Below are 22,120 nucleotides of genomic sequence, written 5' to 3' on the forward strand. Positions count from 1 at the left end.
AGAATCAGAAGTCGTGCCCTTAGAGGAATGCACTAACAGTGCCACGTGTGACCGGAGAACCCGGGTCCAGAGTCCTGCAACACCCTGATGCTCGGGCTGCGCCCTTCCCGCTTGACTGCTGGAAGGCACCTGCTCGGTCCAACCGCACTGGAAACACACCCCCACCCCGTGCCCCGCCCCGCCCTGTATTTTAGGAAGGGCTACTTGGAATTTTTCCAGGTTGCCTACAACTGATCTGGACATTAGTTCTCTGTGCTGGACCTTTTCCCCAAGTGCTCTGCGTTTTGCTTTGTCTTTCATATCAAGGCTCAGAGGCACTGCTGTGCAGCGGGTCAGAACACAGTCTGTGGGTCCGTTGGATCTGGTCCCCCAGCCAGTGGTTGACTCTGTGATCCCAGGCTAGCCGCCCACGCACAGAGGCACCTTTCTCCACTGTAAAATGGGCCGAGAGTGGTGCCGGCTCCTGGAGTGCCTGGAGGGCTGTCTCCGTGCCCAGGAAGCATCCCACAGGACAGGACTCCAGAGGAGCAGGGAAGGCAGCACAAACTGGCTGTACATCCGTGGTTCTCAATGTGACCGCACAGTGAAACCCCCCCAGGGAACTCAAAAAATACCCTTGCCTGGGAGTTCCTGCTGTGCGTCAGTGGTAACAAGCCCAACCAGTAACCATGAGGATGTGGGTTCGATCCCTGGTCTCATGCAGCAGGTTAAGGATCTGGCATTGTCGTGAGCTGTGGTGTAGGTCGCAGATGCAGCTCAGATCCTGTGTTGCTGTAGCTGCGGTGTAAGCCGGCAGCTGCAGCTCCGGTTTGACCCCTGGGAACTTCCATGTGCCACACATGTGGCCTTAAAATGCAGGAAAAAAAAAAAAAATCCCAAAACCAAAAAACACCCTTGCCTGGAAGTTCCCATCCTCAGAGATTCTGGTTTGATTGGCCGAGGTGCAGCCTGGGCACCAGGATGTTTGTGAGCTTTCCAGACGATTCCAGTGGGCACCTGAGACAGAGCTACTGTTCTAAATCCTCAGGAAATGAGACGTCTACGGCTGCCCAGTGGTTTTTCAGGGAAAGGTTGCTGGGGCGGGGGGTGAGGGGTCTGAAACCTGAACGGGTTCCCTCTGTTTTTCTGATAAAACTCACGAGGAGCGTGGGGGCCGTGCAGGGCCCTTCCGGCTCACGTGCTTGTCCAGGGTCCCAGAGGGTCTGGCATCTGATGAAAGGGAGACTCCGGGTCATGTGTGTATGTTTCTCATTAAGTTCTACCTTCAGAAATCAGCTTGGGAGACAAAGCAAGAGAAGGTGAACTTGTTTGAACAGAAGGAGTGTCTCTTCCTTCAAGCTCGCCAGCCAGCCTATAAGCCTTCATAAAGCAGCGAAGGCGGCTCCCTTCCCTGGCCGACTCATTGACGGCATTCACCAGAGTGGCTGGCTGCTGAGATAAAGGGTGTGTACGCGCCACACTCCGGCCAGGAGAGCCGAGCAGTTAAACTACTTGCTGTCTCCTTCAAAGCCCTAGGATATGCACAAGTTCCCTGCAAGGGCCGACCCACCACAATGAGGCCCTGCCCAAGGAGACTGGGTCGCCTGGGCCACGCTGTCCAGTGGCTCCTGCTTTCGGCTGTGCTCATCTGCCTCTTCGCTCTGCCCTCCTTTTTTAAGGGATCCAATACAAAGCCTATCAGGTAAGATGCTGAGCCTTTCCAGGTTCCCCATAATTGGTTAGAAGACATTGAAAAAATATCGCCCAGGAAGGGCTGGGGACCTCTGAGACGTTGCTGTGTTTACAGGCGGCATCAGGGAGCAGGCGGTTACAGGAACCCCTGGCAAGGACTTGGGGGACACGGAGGTGGTGTGCCATGGAGGTTGCACCCAGAGGAGCTGGAGGCAGGGATTAGAGAGCTATTGGACTGGTCTCCAGAAGGCAGAGGGAGAAAACACAACTATTTTCCCCTCTGGGACCATGAGTAATAAGAGCAGCTTTGGGGTTCGTTTTTACATGCCACTCTCCGTGTCCTAAAGCAAAAGATTTATCCCAGGAATCCCATTAATTTCTAACTCATATGATCCCTGAGACATTTTAAAATGGGAGATTGTTGGAGTTCCTGTCGTGGCGCAGCAGAAACGAATCTGACTAGGAACTATGAGGTTTCGGGTTCGATCTCTGGCCTGGTTCAGTGGGTTAAGGATCTGGCGTTGCCATGAGCTGTGCTGTAGGTCACAGACGTGGCTCAGATCTGGCGTGGCTGTAGCTGTGGGGTAGGCTGGTGGCCTCAGCTCTGATTAGACCCCTAGCCTGGGAACCTCCATATACTGTGGGTGCGGTCCCCAAAAGACAAAAAATAATAAAATGGGAGACTGTTTACCAAGGGAGACAGCTTAAATTTGGGGCCCCAGGCGAATCCTTCAAAAGGACCTTCTAGACGGTTTTTGTTTTTGGTTTTTGCTTTGGCTGCACATACGGCACATGCAAGTTTGGGGGCCAAGGATCAAACCGGAGCCACAGCAGGCCCGTTGCAGTGACAACGCCGGATCCTTAACCGGCTGCACCCCAGGAGAATTCCTAGACCATTTTTCTTATAAACACATCCCCGGCAGCGAGAGACCCCTTTCTTTCCAGATTCAGGGTGTTTCAAATGATTCTGTTTCACTATTAGAATCTGACAGGAAAACAGGCTCTCTCACAAAGGTTAAAAAAAATACAGAAAGGCAGGAGTTCCCGTCGTGGCGCAGTGATTAACGAATCCGACTAGGAGCCATGAGGTTGCGGGTTCGGTCCCTGCCCTTGCTCAGTGGGTTAACGATCCGGCGTTGCCGTGAGCTGTGGTGTAGGTTGCAGACGCGGCTCGGATCCCGCGTTGCTGTGGCTCTGGCGTAGGCCGGTGGCTACAGCTCCGATTCAACCCCTAGCCTGAGGAACCTCCATATGCCGCGGGAGCGGCCCAAGAAATGGCAACAACAAAAGACAAAAAAAGAAAAAAAAAAAAAATACAGAAAGGCAAAGCAGGCAGTGGGGTTCTCTCCGCTATATCCCGTCTCTACCCTCTCTTCAGGGCTGACCCTCCAAAGGCTTTGGGGCGTCCGTGCTCTTCATGCTACCGTAGCTGGTACGCTATGGCCTGTACTCTATGCCGGGTCCCACTCTCAATGCTTTAGGTGGTGTTAACTCGCCACGGCTTACGAGTGTGTGTACATGGAGACACGCAGAGGTAAAGGGAATGAATCAAGTTCACAGGGCCAGGTAGTCGCAGGGCCAAGAATCAAACCCGGACATTCTGGTTCCATAACCTGGCTCTTTACCTTATGCTAGACAAGCCCTTACAACAGAGAGATATGCAGATAAGTAGATAGACAGGATAGATAGGCAGGCGGACAGACAGATGATTGATAGATGAGAGATAGATGGGTGGATGATTGGATAGATAAAGGGACAAATGGTTGGCTGGCTGGCGGGCTGGTTGGATGGATAGATAGGTTGATGGACCGATAAAAAGATATCACACTACACACATTGTTCCACAGGTTGACTTTTTTAAGTCAACACGATATCATCCCTTCTTCCATGGTGGCACATAACAGATCTGCCCCCTTCCTTTTCATGGCTGCATAGCACTCCACCGAATGGATATAGTTTATTTAACCAGTCCCTATCGATGGGCACTTGGGCTGCCACCTGTTTTTCACATACCTTTCTGCACTTAAGTAAGCATTTCTGTAGCGAGGTTTCTAGACGTGGGCTTGCCAAGATAATCGATATGTTCACATGAGATGTCAACAGGTACCCAAGTTCTGTCATAGCTCAGTGGGTTAAGAACCTGACATAGTGTCAGTAAGGATACGGGTTCAATCCCTGGCCTTGCTCAGTGGGTTAAGGATCCAGTGTTGCTGAAAGCTGTGGCATAGGTGGTAGACGCAGCTTGGATCTGGCGTTGCTATGGCTGTGGCATAGGCTTACAGCCACAGCTCCGATTCAACCCCTAAGCCCCGGAACTTCCACATGCCTCAGGTGCAGCCCTGAAAAGAAAAAAAAAAAATGTCCACAGGTACCATCAAATCATCCTCAGAAAAGGCTCTACGGGCAGGTGTGAGAGTTAACTCTCACCAGCCTCTGGGGCAACACTGGCTATCATTCGTGTTTTTCAAGTTTAATTATCTGATAGGTGAAAGTGTGCTTCTCTTTTTAATTTGCATTTCTCAGGCCACTAGTGCATCTGAGGATCCTCTTAAATTTATAAACCATTTCATTGTATGAAAACACAGTGCATTGTTCATCCACTCTCTTACTGATGGACATTTGGGTTGTTTCCGGTTTCTGGCTACTATGAATAAATCTGCTAAGAACACCGTTGTATAAATATTCCTATGTAGATGTTTTTATTTCTCTTGGATCAATATCTAGAGGTGAAATTGCTGTGTCATAAGGGAGGTATATGTTTAACTTTAGAAGAAAGGCCCTGACATTTCCAAAACAGGTTTGAATTCGTCTATTTCTCCCTTCAGTTTTGTCAGTTCTTGTTTCAGGTCATTTGAAGCTCCGTTATTTGATGCATACGCATTTTGGATTGTCCTGAGTTTGAAAGGCACTGTCGAGTTATGGACTCTGTCCAGGCTTTCTTTAAAGGATAGGAAAAGGGCCACACAGGGAGACTTCCCCATAAACTGTTCACACAATCACGTCCCAAAACCACAGAGACAGCGCGTCGTGATGGGAGCGGTCCCTGGAGGGAAGGATTTGGTGTCTGTTGAAGCTTCAAAGAGAAGGTGGAATCTGGGGGACGGTAGGGCTGGGTAGGTGTTCAAGGAAAGGCGTGTGGTGAGAAAAGGATTGTCAAGGCGGCCAGCCTGCCTAAGCCCTAAATGAGCTTCCTCTTTGCTGAGCCGGGAGGAAAGGCACCTTAGGGAAGTGAAGGGCTTCCCCGGGGAGCAGAGGAAGGGCATTTAGGAAGGTGGGGCCAAGGACGGCTGCCGACGGCTTTCAGGCAGGGAGGTGGCCTCGTGAAAATAGTATGAAGCCATGAGCTTGTCAGAAGCGAGCAGGATGGGCTGGGAGGAGGCAGGAGGCGCCACTGTGGCCTGACCATGACCAGCAGCAGCCACAGGAGCTGGACAGAACCCGCGAGCAGAGTATCCCGACGTGAAGAGACGGACCGGGGAGCCTTCGAAACGCGTGGGGACAGAGGCGGCGGGACCAACCAACCGGAAGACGTGGAAAATCAGGAGCTATTTTGAAGGAGGGGGAGGGAGAAAGAGGAGAGAGTGGCAGGACGTTTTGCGGTTCAGAGACTGGCAAGGGTCCCCCTTCCCCCCCAGAGCTGCCTGGGCAGAGGGTGAGCGTGCGCTCAGGATGGGAAGGGGTGTGAGATGCCCGCCCCACCAGGAGTTCCCCGTGTTTCCGAAGGTCCTTAACACGGCGGCGCTGACGCCCCACGGGCACACCGGGATCATTTCGGAGCTGGAGATGTCCCAGCCCGAGCCGGCGCTCCAGCGGCCTTGCCACTGGTTATTGCTGAGCTTCCCAATGACTGTCCAGCAGGAGCATCTTTATTCATTTACAAAAAGGAAGACGATGGGACTCAAAAGGGTGACGGGGCATCCCGCCCAGACACGAAGGAGTAAAACGGCCATCTGAACACAGGGGACCTGCGCTCCAAACCCCATGCTTCTCCACGACGACGCGCTGACTCTCAAGAGACCCAAAGTCCGAGGGAGGGTGTTCCTGTTGTGGCACAGTGGTTAACGGACCCGACTAGGAACCATAAGGTTGCGGGTTCGATCCCTGGCCTTGCTCAGTGGGTGAAGGATCCGGTGTTGCCGTGGGCTGTGGTGTAGGTTGCAGACGCAGCTCAGATCTGGCGTGGCTGTGGCTGTGGCGCAGGCCAGTGGCTACAGCTCCGGTTGGACCCCTAGCCTGGGAACCTTCATATGCCGCGGGAGTGGCCCTAGAAAAGGCACAAAGACCAAGACCAAAAAAAAAAAAGTCCAAGGGAGGAGAGAGACACGTGCAAAGCCAGAGACGCAAGTGATATCATCGGTGGGGATAAATGATCTCCATAACGTCAAACGCGCCAGGCGCTCCGGGAGCAGATGGAAAAGAGCAACTCCGGCCACCGGGGCGGGGGTGAGGAGAACCTGGGGGCGGCTGTGTGCCCTGGGCAGGCAGGGGTGTCGCACACCAAGGAAACGGCGCAGGCAATGGTGCAGAAACGGGAGAAGGCAGGACGCTGTCGGCAGTGGGAGTCGGAGGGACGATTCATTTGCCAAACACGGATATGGCGCCCCCCGTGCGCCAGGCACCGGTCTAGAAAGGTATGATTCTAACCGTGTTATCAAGCCTGAAAGTAGATGCTATCAGCCTCGCCGCCCCCGCCGCCTCACAGACGACCGAGGTTAGGTCCCTTGTCCAAGGTCACCTTCATCACTCATGTTCAAACCCAAGCAGGTTAGCTCCAAAGCCCCTGCCGCCACCAAGACACCAGGCTGGTGGAGCTCCCTGGTGGCTCAGCGGGTTAAGGATCTGGCATTGTCACGGCTGTGGACTGAGTCGCTGCCATGGTGTGGGTTAGATCTCTGGCCTCGGGACGACTGCCTTTTGCGGGAGAGGCCAAAAAAAAAAAAAGGCCATCAGGAGGGCATCCCTGTCCCTTTGTCACAGCCTGTGGGGCCCTTCAGATCTACCTTCTTTGTCTCCACTTCCCACTGATTTGACGGGTCCTGGACACTGTGTAGACACAGCACAGTACAAATGCTAGTTGATGAAAGAATGTGTGGCCGTAAATAACCTCATTCTATAGCTATTAAAATTTTGAGTAATGGGTGAATGTCTTGATGAAATAGTATTCCGAGGCTCACATCAAAATAGAGCAGTCCCACGTCTCCTTGCTCCAGGGTCCTGACTCCCAAGGCAACCGTCTCCTCTCTCCCTGCTCTTCCTTTTGCTACCTACTGCATCTTTCTGAGTAGCATATGCCTACCTGCTAGTCCTTGACTCCTCACTTGAAATGGTTAAGGGCTGTCCGTGAATGTGATTCACCCACGGCCTTCAAGCCCGGCCCCCGCCCTTTGCATTTTCACCTCTGGACACATGAACCCAAAAGGCAGCTGATGGGTGTCTCTAACTTTCGCTGTATGTCATACAGTGTTAGCACCTGACCCAACTCAAGTCACCTGTATTTATATAACAGTATTTTTTGAAATGCCTCTCATACATTGACTTGTTAAAATCCTTACAACAGTTTTATGAGGTGGGTATTAAGATTCTCACTTGATGGGAGTTCTCTTTGCAGCTCAGTGGGTTAAGAACCCAACTAGTAGCCATGAGGATACGGGTTTGATCCCTGGCCTTGCTCAGTGGACTAAAGGATCTGGTGTTGCCGTGAGCTGTGGTGTAGGTTGAAGCTGCAGCTCCGATTTGACCCCTAGTCTGGAAACTTCCATATGCTGCAGGTGTGACCATAATAAAAAAAATAATAATAATAAAAAAAAAGATTCTCACTTGATGGATGAGAAAACAGATGCTGGAAGGGTTCTATGACTTGCCTGAGATGACACAGCTGGCTGGTCAGCTGCTCCGGGCTAGAGCTCAGCGAGGCCACTGTCCACAGGCTGTGCTCCGCTGCCCCTCACTCAAGTGTCAAGAAGTTAGCGTTCTCTCAGACTCAGGTTCAACACGTGGACACACCCAGGGGAGTCCAAAGGGCACGAAGAGTAGGGGACATTTATAACACACCAGATGGCTGCGCCTCATGGCACGCTGCAGGAGACTGCTCCACTTGCTTTCATAGCTCCCTGTGTCCCCAGGAAGGAAGCATGATAAAACCCTGATCCTGGAGTTACTGAACGCTGCCAAGGCCGGGGGACTCTGCAGAACTTCTCAAGAAGCTCTTCTGACCCCCTCAGCCTTTCCTTCTCTCCTTTCCCTGTAGAAGGCTCTGGGGAGGGGCAGCAGGGGAGGGGAGGAAAGTTATTTTGCCCCCAAGGCCAGGATCTCTAAAATACCAGGATAAAAATGTCACCTGTTCCCAACCCATCCCCTATTAGCCTATAAAAACAAAAACAAATTTAAGAGAGTTTGGGGAAAAAAAAAAAAAGTCACCTAGGAACTTCCCAGGTGGTCTAATGGTTAGGATTTAATGCTTTCACAGCTGCGCAGCCCGGGTTGAATCCTTGGTCTGGGGACTGAGATCCCGCATCAAGCCGTCACATACCGCAGCCAAAAAATAAAAATAAAAAAGATATGCTGATCAATTAGACTTCAATAAAATTTTTTTGAAAAGTTTTTTTTTTTTTTAAATCACTTGAACTTGGGATGATTTTACTGAAACAAATTTTACTCTCAAGTGTGATTATCCTATCAGATAACAGGGCATAAAAATGGACTTGGCTTTAAACAGTCCTGGGTTTCTTGCGCCTGAGCCATGCAGGTCATTTTGTATCTTGACCTTTTCATTTTTTATTTACTTATTTTGCTGCTGCCCTACACCACAGCCACAGCAACGTGGGATCTATACCACAGCTCACGGCAATGCTGGATCCCCAACCCACGGAACCTGGCCAGGGATCAAACCCGCATCCTCATGGACACTAGTTGGATTCGCTGCCATTGCACCTCAACAGGCATTCCTACCTGTCACTGTTTTGGCATCTTCTTACCTTGGTCCCACGCGCCCCCACCCCGATTTAAGGTCTTCCTGCGTCTCCGAGGGTCTGGGGAGAGCTCTGTGTGTGTGTGAGGTTGTGTAGATACCCGTGGATCCCAGGGAGGGAGGCTGCCCAACTGCTAAACCAGTTTCCCACCTTCTGGCCCACAGTGTGTTCAGCAGGGGAACGGCTTCTCGGGACAAGACTTCCCTGCGGGAAAACTCTGGAAATGAGATCCAGCCACCAAAGCACCTGGGGCTGTGCTTCGTTGTTCTCCCTCTCCCCCTTCTATTATCTATTGTCCCTGCTAGGATTTAACTGGCCAGAACCAAGACAAACAAAAGAGCTGGCCTCGATGTGCAAAAGAATCACCGAGAGTAACAACAGAATGTGGATTCCTGCACGTTTCCCCCCAGCACACCGACAGAATGAAGGCCAAGTACAGCTTTCAGTCGTGGAAGCAACGGGTAGACACATGTACATTTTCAAAGTCAAGTTCTAAAGTGGAAACCATTCATTCGCATGCAAAAATGTTCAGGATTTCCGAAGGGGCACAAACTTCAAAGTTAGAAAAGAAAAGGCAGAACAGCTGGTCTCCATTTCAGATAGACCCGAGACTCTGCAGACCTACGAGGACCCCCAGGGGGTTTTAGAAACTTCAGTCGGGCTGGGCTGAGGGAGGGGAGCAAGGGCTCCCCACCGCGGAAGGTGCTCAGCGGGCAGTGAGGACAGACAGGGCTGGGGAGCCAAGAGTCTGCACCCCTTTCCGGGAGAAGCTGGATGAAAGCTGGGGGAGCCGGCTGGGTAACAGGAAGTGAAAAGCAGGCTCCGTAGATAAAGATAAAATGCAGGTGTGGGCAGCAAAGCTTTTGGCAGGGATTGTTGAGAGAGGCTTTTGAGTTCTTTTTTATGTTTCCTGATAAAAATAATCTACTCCTAATGGTTTTATGACCAACCTATAATTGGGGGTGTCACTGCCAAATTTCAGTGTGGACAACCTCTTCCATATGCTGGCCAACGTTCCCCAGTCCTACCTCTGGTTCTGAATTCGTGGGAAAATACTACTGCTCTGTTGCCAGATGTTTCATGGCTTCAGGCAAAACTGAACTTGGAACATTTTGCCATTTCTTTGCTTCGGGACTCCTCTGGGTCACGTGTCCTTAAGAATTGAGAGGGAGGGAGTTCCCATCGTGGCGCAGTGGTTAATGAATCCGACTGGGAACCATGAGGTTGCAGGTTCGGTCCCTGGCCTTGCTCAGTGGGTTAACAATCCGGCGTTGCCGTGAGCTGTGGTGTAGGCTGCAGATGCGGCTCGGATCCCCTGTTGCTGTGGCTCTGGCGTAGGCCGGCGGCTGTGGCTCCAATTGGACCCCTAGCTGGGAACCTCCATATGCCGCGGGTGCAGCCCTAGAAAAGGCAAAAAGACAAAAAAAAAAAAAAAAAGAGAGAGAGAGAGGGAGGAGGATGCCAGATAAATATTTTGTTGCAGTTCTGTTTCATTTATTAAATAGAGCTGTGTAATCCCTGGCACAGATTTTTTTTTTTAGGGCCACAACACATGGAAGTTCTCAGGCTAGGGGTGGGATCAGAGCTGCAACCGCCGGCATAAGCCACAGCCACAGCCACTCAGGATCCCAGCTGCGTTTGCAACCTACACCACAGCTCACAGCAATGCCGGATGCATAACCCAATGATCAAGGCCAGGGATCAAACCTGTGTCCCCATGGATACTAGATGGGTTCGTTACCACTGAGCTGCGATGGGAACTCCCTTTTTTGTTTTGTTTTTTTGCCACACCTGCAGCAAGTGGAAGTTCCAGGGCCAGGGATCAAACCCGCCCCACAGCAGTAACCTGAGTCACAGCAGTGACAATGGAGAGCCCCTAACCACTGGGCCAACAGGGAACTCTGATATATACATTTCCTTAAATGCTGCATTTTATATGTTTACCTCCCCATCAGAATTACAATAGCGAACAGCTGTTTGCCTGGGTGTGCTCCAGGACTGGTTTGCCTGTCCATCTGAACCGAAGGCCCTTCGTAGAAACAAGGCCCCCCCACCCCCAGCCTGGCACGGCGTTGCTCGTTCAGGAGCACCCAGAGTCCCGGCCAGAGGAAGGCAGGACACTCGGTCTGTGAATGGAGGCCATTTAAGCGCTCAGAACATTCCATATATGATAACAGGGAAAGGCCAAGGTAAACGCATCTCCAGCAATCATAGGTGTGCATAATTATAGGGAGTTGGAATGAAACTTAATTACATAATTTTGCCACTACCTGGGTCACTGCTGCCGCTTCCCGTGCATTTAGGCGTGTCATCCATCACTCGGAGCGTTTGCAGGTGGAAGAGTCCCTCCTGGAGTCTTCGTACCACGCTTGCTCCCGGGTGGGACCGCAGAGGAGGGCTTGTGCCCTTCGGGGCCGACATGACCACGAGGCAGATGGCCAGCTGTCGGAGCTGTCTGCGGAGCTGTCCGTCAGCCCTGCCTCACTACCTGCCCGGTCCCAGCCACGTTAGGTGGGGTAGCTTGGGAGGCAAACGTGTACAGGCCTCTTGAGATTTGGGGCTGGGAGCGGAAGTGGCCGTGAACGCAGAATCAGAGCTGAGCAGCAAGAGCTGTTTGCCTGATGGAGCTGACACGTGGGCGTCTGCTTTGCCGAACGGCCCACGCACGCCTGGAGCCTGGGCTCAGCTGTCTGGTTAAAGGGAAGGCTCACAGGTGAACCTTATCTCCAGGCTCCTGGGACCCAAATTCTTCCACTCGGTAAAGGTAGCACAAATCCATCTGGCTCAGTCTGGACTCACTCAGCCTTTCTTCTCTGCACTGAGTGGTATCTTTTCAGGATGAATACTTTGGGGGCGTCGGCCCAGTTGGTGAGCCAGACACCCCCTCTTCCTCTTGAGACATCCCATGCGTGGGATGTCACAGACCGTGTGACCCAGACCCCTGGGCAGGGACCCCAGTGAGCCAGAATCTCGCCCCTAAAAATGAAAAAGTGGGAGTGAAGAGAGTCACCAGGCCCCACGCAGGTGTTCCGGGGCAGCCCCCCTTCAGCGCCAGGTGAGAGGGAAAGAGACGGACTCGGACAGCGAGGAGCAGAGGCAGAACAGAGACGAGGTCGTAGAGGGAGACCCCCGGTCCCAGACCCTCCTAAAGGCTCAGCCTCTTCGTGCTCCTGGGTTCCTCCCGACACGTCCCATCCTTATAAATAAATTTCTCGGTTTTTCTTTTCTCTTAGTTAAAAATGAAAACACAGGAGTTCCCCTTGTGGCTCAGACACTGTGTAGTGTCTGTGAGGATGCGGGTTCGATCCCTGGCCTCGCTCAGTGGGTTAAGGATCCCGTGTTGCCATAAGCTGTGGTTGTAGGTCACAGACGCTGCTTGGATCCATTGCTGCTGTGGCTGTGGGGTAGGCCGGTGGCTGCAGCTCTGATTCGACCCCTAGCCTGGGACCTTCCGTAAGCCTCGGGTGCGGCCCTAAAACAAAGGAGAGAGAGAAAATAAATAAGAGAATAAGAGATGGCAGGCTTAGAGACTATTGGCTTTTCCAGGCTGGTCCACATCACCGGCCAACCCTGTCCGGTGGCCTTTCTCTCTCCTCTCTGGTCTGAACAATCTCACATTCAAGGTACGTCTTCGAGCCATAGAGCAAAGGCAGAGGCACATGCTACTTAGGGCCACAAGATGTGCGTGTGCCCCAGGGAGGAAGGACCCCGGGAGGTGCAAGGCAAGGATGCCCCTGCTAGCCCATTCCCAACAGCCTTCAGAGAACTTAGGGCCTCACTCAGGGTCAAGGGCGGAACGGAGACCCTTCCTTCTGGAGGACCTGAATAAGTGTGCTCCATGGAGCCAAGGAGGGCGGGAAATGGGGCATCCGAGAGTGCTGGCCACAGCGCAGGAGGGAGCAGGGTTAACAGAGGGCATCTGCCTCCTGCATGCGTGGCCTTGGGCCAGCGCCATTTCCCTCTGGGAATGAAAGGTCCCCTTTGTCTTCTGCCTTTAATAACCATTACTGTACATTCTGTGCGGCCAAGGTCTGAGCCTTACTTACGTGTGTGTTCCTGGGCCCCACCCAGGACCTGTGGGCACCCTGCACAGAGTGGGCATCTAGGAAACATCCACTGAATGAGATGTTCTTCTCTAAGTACATATTTCAAATTCTACCCCTCGGCGGTTTAAATGCACTTCCCTTGGGGCTCTGAAAGCCCCTTCTGAAAGCCCTGCTGCGTCGCGGCCCGCGGGGGGCTCCCACGGGATGGTCTCTGCCTCCTCGGACTCTGTAATTTTATTTTATTTTATTTTATTTTATTTTATTTTATTTTATTGCCTTTCTGCTGTTTCTTTGGGCCACTCCCGTGGCATATGGAGATTCCCAGGCTAGGGGTCGAATCGGAGCTGCAGCCACCGCCTACGCCAGAGCCACAGCAATGCGGGATCCGAGCCGCGTCTGCAACCTACACCACAGCTCACGGCAACGCCGGATCGTTAACCCACTGAGCAAGGGCAGGGACCGAACCCGCAACCTCATGGTTCCTCGTCGGATTCGTTAACCACTGTGCCACGACGGGAACTCCTGTAATTTTAGAAAGAGATGACATGGCCTCCCTGAGCCAAGAGGGCCTCCCCAACCTGACCGCTCCGATGACTCGCAGGGTTCTCATGCTGACTCTGTCCCGGGAAACAGAGCTGGGGTCGGGCTACCCTCCCCGTCCTCCTCACACCCACCCATTTCCCGGCATGCCTCCTCGTGACGACGAGGCAGTTATCTGTGTGCTGACTTGTCGTCTCCTGTGTATCCTGGGCTCCACCGTGGGGAGGGATGCGTCTGGTGAAGCCCTTCACGGAATCCCCAGGGACAAGGACAGTCTCGTAGGAATGATGCTACAGAAAAGGATACAGGCGTCAGTGCTGAGGTACGCGGCTGGGAGAAGTCAGAGCTGCAGCCCGAGGAATGAGAGACCAAGCCAAGCAGATCCCTGACTTGCACACGATAAAGCGGGAAAAAGAGAACAGAGACCCTCGGTGAGCGGGGAGGAGGGAAGCTACACTGGCTGCGTGTTCCGGTGCGGATGCTGTACACAGGCTGTCAGTTAATGCTCACAGCAGACTCTTCCCAGCAGCTAAAAGCAGCAGCCCATTTCTCAGACAAGAAAACCAAGGGTCGGGTCGGTTAAGGTTTCTTCTGGTCACACCAGCTAATAAATGGAAATACTCGGCTCTGTCTGGCTGCACATTCATGTTCTGTTTCATAAGCTGTTACGTTTGGTGTAGAAGAAGAATGATGGGAACAAGACAGAGGGAACCTGGGACGAGAGTGACCAAGATGAGTCAGGGAGGCCTAGGAAACCAGGTGAAGGACCCCGGGAAATCTGCCTGGGAGTGGCTGGGCCCCCAGACAGGAATTCCCCCCCAAACTCATCTAGCACGGAGACCCCATCACTAAGTCCAGGCAGAGCTAAGGATCCAGGCTTTTCTCAGCACAACGCCTGGTACTGGTTTGCAGAAATGAAACGCGGCTTTTTGACAGCCTCGCATCAAAGTGGAAAATGAAGAGAGAATAAACCCAGTCCCTGGAGCCCGAAACCTTGCCTGCCAGAAGGCAGACCCAGCACCCAGAACCCTTCTTCTCCCACAGCTAAGTAAACACTCTCGGACGGAAATCAGCTCGGGAGCCCCACTCCTTCCTTCAGCCACCCCCACCCCTTCTCCCTCTTGAAATTCTTCCATAGCGCCACCCCCTGGATGACCAGGAAAATGACAAGGTCTAAATGCCCCAAACGACCCCTCTGGCCCTGCCTGCCCCAGCCCCCAGCCCCGCCCCCCTGTCCTGTAATTACCACCCCCAACACCCTGCGGGACAGAAACGTCCTCCTCCCCACGCCCCGTCCTCCTCGGAGGGAAGCTCCTCCGGGCAACCCTCCTTTGCCTCCACGGTGCCAGGCAGAGCCCCGCCAGCCGTCTGTGCTTCTCACCCGTCTGCCTCTGGGGCTGGGGCTGGGACACGTGCCTCTCACCCGCTAGAGCAGCAGTCGTGACATGTGGCAGGCGGGGGAGGAGGCTCTCGACAAATATTTGCCGAGCGTGAATATCTTCCCAACAAGCAACCGTTTGCTTTTAAGCAGGGCTGGACCATGACAGGGTCCAAAGTACATCTTTAAGGCAGACCTTTCAAACTCAAGGCTGGCAGCTACGGTCTGCACAGGAGTGCGTCGTTCTCATTCCCTTGTGGATAAAGTTACCTTTGGTATCCTTGCTTTATTTTTATTTTTTTTGTCTTTTTAGGGCCGTGCCTGTGACATATGGAGGTTCCCAGGCTCAGGGTCGAATGGGAGCTGCAGCTGCCGGCCTACACCACAGCCACAGCCACGCCAGATCTGCGCTGCATCTGTGACCTACACTACAGCTCACAACACCAGATCCTTAACCCACTGAGCAAGGCCAGGGATGGAACCCGGGTCCTCACAGATACCAGTCAGATTTCTCTCTGCTGAGCCATGATGGGAGCTCCCTTTATTTATTTACTTATTTATTTTTAAATGGTCCACTGAATCACACAGATGCTAGGGGACAGGACTAGGGTCACACAAACTCAGACTCACAATCGGGAATAGAGCAGACGCTGGGAGCCACGGAGGAGCAAGCCCAGAGAGCTGGGGGTGCAGCACAGAGGGGGCGAGCAGTAGAGCTCTGCCCTTAGCAGCCAGTGCCAGCTCCTCAAATACCACACTCCTTCTAAGCGTTCTTTAGTGGTCAGAACTTTAGGTAAGTTGCTTAACACCCATTGCCCACAGTGCATCTTATTTTGTTTTGTTTTAGGGGTTTTGGGGGGGAGTTGTTTGTTTATTTGCTTTTGTCTTTTTTTAGGGCTACACCTGCAGCATATGGAGGGTCCCAGGTGAGGGACTGAATCGGAGCCGTAGCTGCCGGTCTACACCACAGCCACAGCAATGCAGGATCCGAGCCGAGTCTGCAACCTACACCACAGCGCACAGTAGCACCAGATCCTTAACCCACTGAGCAAGGCCAGGGATCAAACCTGCATCCTCATGGATACTAGTCGGGTTCGTTAACCACTAAGCCACGACGGGAACCCCGTTTTAGGATTTTTTTGTCTTTTTCTTTTTAGGGCCGCACCCGCAGCAGATGGAGGTTCCCAGGCTAGGGGTCAGATTGGAGCTGCAGCTGCTGGCCTGCGCCACAGCCACGGCAGCGCCAGATCTGAGCCTTATCCATGATCACAGTTTGTGGCAACGCTGGATCCTCAACCCCTGAGCAAGGTCAGGGATCCAACCCGCATCCTCATCGATTCTAGCTGGGTTTGTAACCCACTGAGCCACAACAGGAACCCCGATGCAGCTTGTTTTGAGTGTGGATGGTGACAGACCTTCCCTCAGCTCTCCTGGAGGCTCCAATGACGTCCACCTGAGGCCCAAGAATACATACTAGCTATGCTTCCAAAGCCCCTACAGCCTTCAGCCTTCATCCAAATCATCTCTGTCCCCAGGCGTCAGCATGCAGAGAACATTAAAGAAAGGTCGCCAGAGCTGCTACAAAAGAATTCATCCCGGGCAACCCCTACGGCAAGGAGGACGGCCACCCACGTGGAGTCATCGCAGGGGCCCAGCACGAAGGCCACACACCCCAAGGCCACCACCCACGTGGCTGGCAAGGGCAAAGGGGCAGAAGCCAGCAAGGCCAGTGCAGAGGAGCCGAGCAGAGCACCCAGCGCAGCCAGGACAGCAGCACTGGAGACGCAGGACAGCAAGGATGCCACCGTGGACACGCCGCCCCCGAAGGGTCAAGGCAGGGGGATGACCTCTGGCAGGACAGAGGCACCATCGCTGAAGGCTCAGGACACAAGGATGACCGAAGGACCAGGGGACAAGAACTCGAGGCTGATGGCCCCAAGGACAGTGCCCACAAAGCCTCAGGGCCACTCGAGAGCCACAGCAAGGATGCCCCTTCCAGTCAGTCAGGGGGTGCGGGCCCCAGCAGGAGTCAGACTCACAGGAGCCACCACAGCGGCTGTCCCACCCGAGAAGAGCACCCAGGCCACCCCGTCTTCGGCCCCTCCGCAGAGCCCCACCACCCAGAGAGCCCAGAGACTGCAGGCCGCCAACTTCAAGTCCGAGCCGCAGTGGGATTTTGAGGAAGAATACAGCCTGGATGTGGGGGGGCTCCAGTCAGTGAGTTTTCCCCCTCCCCTTGCCCTGAGCCCCTCCAGGCAGGCAGCGCCCCCCCCCCACAGGCTCCACTCCTCGTCCCACCCTGCTCTCCCCCACGCTGCTCTCATCCCGGAGTCCTGGGCCAGGCCGCAGGCGAGGGTGAGAGCGAGAAGGGCCTGCTCTGGGTCCCCAGGAGGCCAGGAGAGTCTCACAGGTAATTCCACGACCCTCCCTCTTCCATCCCTGAGAAAACCAGCCCAGGCCCACAGCCCCAGGAGGGAAGCATTCAGAATATGGATGTTTCCGCACGTGAGCAACCACACCCTGCATATGGGACACGTAACACATTCGCAGGCCAGGCCAGACCTCTCACACGCAGGAAGGTGCATTTGCCTTGAGGGCTAAGAACTACCCATTCCCTGGGCCCCCAACCCGGGGTGGGGGGGTTTGCTGGGCCATCGGTGGCGGGAGAGGGCGGAAGGCGTGGAAATAGGACAGACACCCCAGCTTAGAGGCCTGCTTTCTGCCCCTGCCCCCCACCCCCACCCCCAGCCGGGGCCGTGGTCTTCCCAGGCCTCTGCCTGCCTGACCCGTCCTCCTGCCTGTAGACCTGCCCTGACTCGGTGAAGATCAAGGCCTCCAGGTCACCCTGGCTCCAGAAGCTCTTTCTGCCCAACCTCACCCTCTTCCTGGACTCCAGACACTTCAACCTGAGCGAGTGGGTTCGCCTGGAACACTTCGCTCCACCCTTTGGCTTCATGGAGCTCAATTTCTCCTGTGAGTGCTCACCCCCGGGGCCCGGGAGTGCCCGAGGCCTCGGTGGGGGGTGGGGGCACGGGCCCCTGCGCTCCCAGGGCTCTGAATGCCCCCCGCCTGTTGCAGTGGTGCAGAAGGTGGTGACACGCTTCCCCCCGGTGCCCCAGCAGCAGCTGCTCCTGGCCGCCCTCCCCAGTGGGAGCTCCCAGTGCATCCGCTGTGCCGTGGTCGGTAACGGAGGCATCCTGAACAATTCCCACATGGGCCGGGAGATAGACGGCCACGACTACGTGTTCCGGTGAGCTGCCCACCCCCGCCCCGTCCCCGCAGAGGTGGGCTCTTCGAAAGATCTCAGAGGGGTCCTGCGCCTGCATGTGGAAGGCGGGGGTCCTGGGCTCCCCAGAGAGTCTCCGTAAACAGCCGCTGCCTCCCCGGGTCTCCTTCCTTGCCCGAGCCCTCCACGCGCTCCCTCCTGCACTGCCTTGTCTCTCCGTCCAGGCTGAGTGGAGCTGTCATTAAGGGCTACGAACAGGATGTGGGCACTCGGACATCCTTCTACGGCTTTACCGCCTTCTCCCTGACCCAGTCACTTCTCATCCTGGGCAGCCGGGGCTTCCAGCACGCACCTCTGGGGAAGGTGAGCAGAGAGGAATGGGCCTGGCCGCATGCAGGCTTCCAATAAAGGAGGATGCAGGGGAGATGGGGAGACGAGCATCCTGGGTCTGGGGTGGGTACAGGCTCCGTCTCTGCAAGGGGCACGAGCCGGGAGGGGGGCCAAGACAGGCCTGAAAAGGGCAGGCAGGCAGTCTGGAGCCAGAGCCCAGCCACCCCACTGAAGGCAGGATGTCCTTGGCCCTCAGGACGTCCGCTACCTGCACTTCCTGGAAGGCACCCGGGACTATGAGTGGCTGGAAGCACTGCTTCTGAATCAGACCCTGGTGAAAAAGAGCCTTTTCTGGTTCAGGTACCACCGCCCCTCGCCTCACCCCCAGGTGAGCTCGTAGAGAGCAAGCTGCTGTGCAGGGTTGGCCAGGTGGGGACCGTCTGAGCCGCCACCTGGAGATGGGGTACCAATCGTGCCCATGACCTTGGCTTGGCCCACACCAGGTGAGGTAAGAGAACTGAGCCCAAATGACCCGCAGGCACAGGCCCCAGGAAGCTTTCCAGGAAGCCTTGCAAATGGACAGATACCTGTTGCTGCACCCGGACCTGCTCCGCTACATGAAGAACAGGTGAGAGGAGGAAGCCCGTGGAAGGGGCCGGGCCCCTCTCATCCTCGCAGCCTCCTGACAGCTGGGGCGCTGGGGTGTCTCACAGGTTCCTGAGATCTAAGACTCTGAACACGGCCCACTGGAGAATATACCGGCCCACCACGGGGGCCCTCCTGCTGCTGACTGCCCTTCAGCTCTGTGACCAGGTGAGGCTCTGCTTCAGGAGCAGGAGCACCTGGAGAGGCGGCTCGGGGGTATCGCTGGGCCTGCCCCGCCTGAGAGGATGGCTGGGGTGGGCGGAGTGGCCTGAGTGAGTACCTGCCTGGGTGCAAACGTGCATCCAGGGGGCCTGCACCCAGACCCCGGGACGGACCCCGGATAAAGGGACCCCAGCTACAGCACACACAGCGTGAGCCCGGGAGAAGGAGCCTGGGAGGCACACCTGCAGGCCTTACTTCTCCAGCATTCATGCAGGTGAGCGCCTATGGCTTCATCACTGAGGGCCACGAACGCTTCTCCGATCACTACTATGACAAGTCATGGAAACGGACTATCTTTTATATCAACCATGACTTCAGGCTGGAGAGAACACTCTGGAAGCGGCTACATGATGAAGGTATTATCCGGCTGTACCAACGTCCTGGAACTCCCACACCGACCATCTGACTGGAGCCTGGGCCAAGAAGGCCCTTCAGTCACAGCAAGGAGCGTGGGGCAGTGGGACGTGGAGACGCCTGGGCTGTTTCCCAGCGCCTCGACCAGGCTGCGAGTCCCTGCAGACTCCAGGTGACACCACAGAGCAGGCAGATGCCCTCAGGATGGTAAAGGACTGACTGAGGCTTTCGAGACCTTGGAAATGTATTCCAGAGTCTGTTCCATGGAGGTGCAGGGGCTCCACTCTTTTTTTTTTTTTTTTTTTTAGGGCCGTACCCATAGCATATGGAGGCTAGGGGTCCAATCAGAGCTACAGCTGCCAGTCTACGCCACAGCCACAGCAACACCAGATTCGAGTCATGTCCTCGACCTACACCACAGTTCAGGGCAACGCCGGATCCTTCACCCACTGAGCGAGGCCAGGGATTGAACCTGCGTCCTCATGGATCCTAGTCAGATTTGTTTCCACTGCATCACGACGGGGAATTCCAGGGGTTCCATTCTTGAGACCAAGGAATTTTAACTGAACCTTCCCTGTCCCAAGGCTCCGAAGAAGGAGCCCGAACTTACAGAGACACATAGATTTGGCGTTGACTTCCAGATCTTCTATTTAGCAGCTGTGAAATCTTGAAGGCATTACTTAATTTCACTCTAAATTGTCTAGAGGATGCTTCCAGGGGCTATCTGACTCTAGAAGGGGCGACACCTTTCCTGGTCTTTGAGCTACTTGACAGCTCTCTGGGTTGTAGCAAACTGACAGCGACAAAAAAGGTTCTTGTCCACGGAGAGACAAATAAATTTTGTACAGTGAAAAATGACTCCCCTTTGAATAGTGACGGGTTTTCTTCCTCCTAGCAAATTCATTTTGGCATGCTTGATTGCCCATATGTGTGTGTCTGGATTTTGAACCAGTTTTTACCAGTAATTCAATAATTACAAAGTTAAATAAAACTTACGACGTGTGTTCATTTTATGGTTGCCTAAGAGCTGCAATCTTACTCTTTGGAAAAAACCATCCTTTAACCTTTCCTTTTCAAGGGCCACTGTTTTCTAATCTCTAAAATTACCTTTTTTTTTCTTCTTTTAGGGCCGCACCCACGGCATATGGAGGTTCCCAGGCTAGGGGTCGAATGGGAGCTGCAGATGCCAGCCGCAGCCACAGCAACACAGGCTCCAAGCCGTGCCTGTGACCTATGCCACAGCTCATGGCAATGCCGGCTCCTTACTCCACTAGCAAGGCCAGGGAATGAACCTGCATCCTCATGGATACTAGTCAGATTTGTTTCTGCTGGGCCCCGACGGGAACTCCTGTAAAATGACTTTCAGGATATACGTTTCACAAGGACTTTAAAAGTGACCGTATGAAGAAGGCCTGATGCAGCAAGGAGCTTGTTCTCCCTCTTTCACTTGTTTACCCTCCCGTGGACCTGCAGTTTCGCAAACCCCAGGATGAGAATTTGGGCTAAGCCAAAGACATCTCAGTCCACCTTACCTCTTGTGCTCTATCTTCAGGATCTGAACTCTGAAGCCCAGACGAACTCTAGAGGGAGGGGGGAAAAAAAGCGAACTCCCTTTTAGACTGAATGCTCAGGTTTCCAAAGCTAATTAACACCAGTTGGTCCCAATTTACTCCCCTCTGGAGGGTGCAGTACCAGCTCTGGGGGGCAGGTGGCAGCATCTCTACGCTCGTGCCTCAGAACGCCCGGCTTTTCTTTTTCGGGTTTTCCTAGCTATTCCTACATGCTTGTTCTTCCATGGGAATTTCAGTATCCATTTAGGATCCCATACTATCAGTAAGGACCTCCAAATCCGCCTCCTCAAGTTCACACTCAGGCTACCCAAACATAAAGGCTGAGCCTCGTTTATCTGGGTCCACATTTGGATAAACTGTTGGATGAACTCAATCTGAGTAAATTAGAAAAGATAAATCAGTTAGAGGCATAAGAATTAGCAAAGAATTCACGTGCAGATGAATGATGGTGTGTGACAGAATATACTATGTAATATCGACAAAGTAGCAGGATATAAAATTAAGGTACAGAAATCAGTACACTGCTAAACATAATCAATGACCAGGGAAAGGATATAAGGGAGAGAAAACCCACTTGCAGTAGTAACCAAGAAGATGAAATAAATGAGCAACGAATTCGGCAAGAAATGTCCTAAATCAGTATGAGGAAAGCATTACTCCTGAAAGTCACAAAAGTAGATTCAGACAAATGGAGAGTCATCCTTTGTTCTTGGAAAGAATAACCCAACACAATAAATGTGTCGGCTCTCCCCAAGTAAATTTATAACTTTAATGCAAGTCCAATAAAAATACCGAGACATTTTTTCTAGAGTCTAAATGCATATTTAAAATGCATACGGAAGAATAATAAACACTAAGGATAGCTCAGAAAACCTGAAAAAGAAAGGCTGTGAGGGCGGTCTAGCCTGATATTAAGATATACTATAAAGTCTCTATTATTATTTTTCTTTTTTGTCTTTTTAGGGCTGTACCCACGGCATATGGAGGTTCCCAGGCTAGGGGTCCAATCGGAGCTGTAGCCGCCGGCCTACACCACACCCACAGCAGCTTGGGATTCGAGCCACATCTGCGACCTACACCACAGCTCATGGCCTCGGCAGATCCTTAACCCACTGAGTGAGGCCAGGGATCGAACCTGCGTCCTCATGGATACTAGTCAGATTCGTTTC

General features: G+C 53.6%; 1 protein-coding gene and 1 long non-coding RNA gene across 6 annotated transcripts in view; one reads left to right on the plus strand and one right to left on the minus strand.

The window, feature by feature from the left end:
- LOC110255965 overlaps nucleotides 1-11,970 on the minus strand; it is a 31,135-nt gene extending 19,165 nt beyond the window's left edge. The window contains exon 1 of the long non-coding RNA XR_002336982.1: nucleotides 10,910-11,970. This is a non-coding gene — a long non-coding RNA (uncharacterized LOC110255965). The remainder of the gene's footprint in view (nucleotides 1-10,909) is intronic.
- On the plus strand, nucleotides 883-20,376 carry ST6GALNAC1 (ST6 N-acetylgalactosaminide alpha-2,6-sialyltransferase 1). 5 transcript variants are annotated; one of them, XM_021066571.1, is made up of 10 exons: nucleotides 883-1,681; nucleotides 16,139-16,820; nucleotides 17,408-17,576; nucleotides 17,682-17,853; nucleotides 18,054-18,192; nucleotides 18,416-18,519; nucleotides 18,698-18,787; nucleotides 18,873-18,972; nucleotides 19,166-19,240; nucleotides 19,345-20,376. In XM_021066571.1, exons 1-10 carry the CDS (start codon nucleotides 1,554-1,556, stop codon nucleotides 19,375-19,377), a joined length of 1,692 nt encoding a protein of 563 aa, XP_020922230.1. In that variant the 5' UTR covers nucleotides 883-1,553; the 3' UTR covers nucleotides 19,378-20,376. The 5 variants fall into 5 exon arrangements, with proteins under 5 accessions (XP_020922230.1, XP_020922229.1, XP_020922231.1 ...); XM_021066570.1 differs by having other exon boundaries at nucleotides 19,166-20,376; XM_021066572.1 differs by having other exon boundaries at nucleotides 884-1,681; nucleotides 19,230-19,360.

The sequence above is a fragment of the Sus scrofa genome, chromosome 12 (assembly GCF_000003025.6).
Source record: "Sus scrofa isolate TJ Tabasco breed Duroc chromosome 12, Sscrofa11.1, whole genome shotgun sequence".
Classification (NCBI taxonomy): Eukaryota; Metazoa; Chordata; class Mammalia; order Artiodactyla; family Suidae; genus Sus; species Sus scrofa.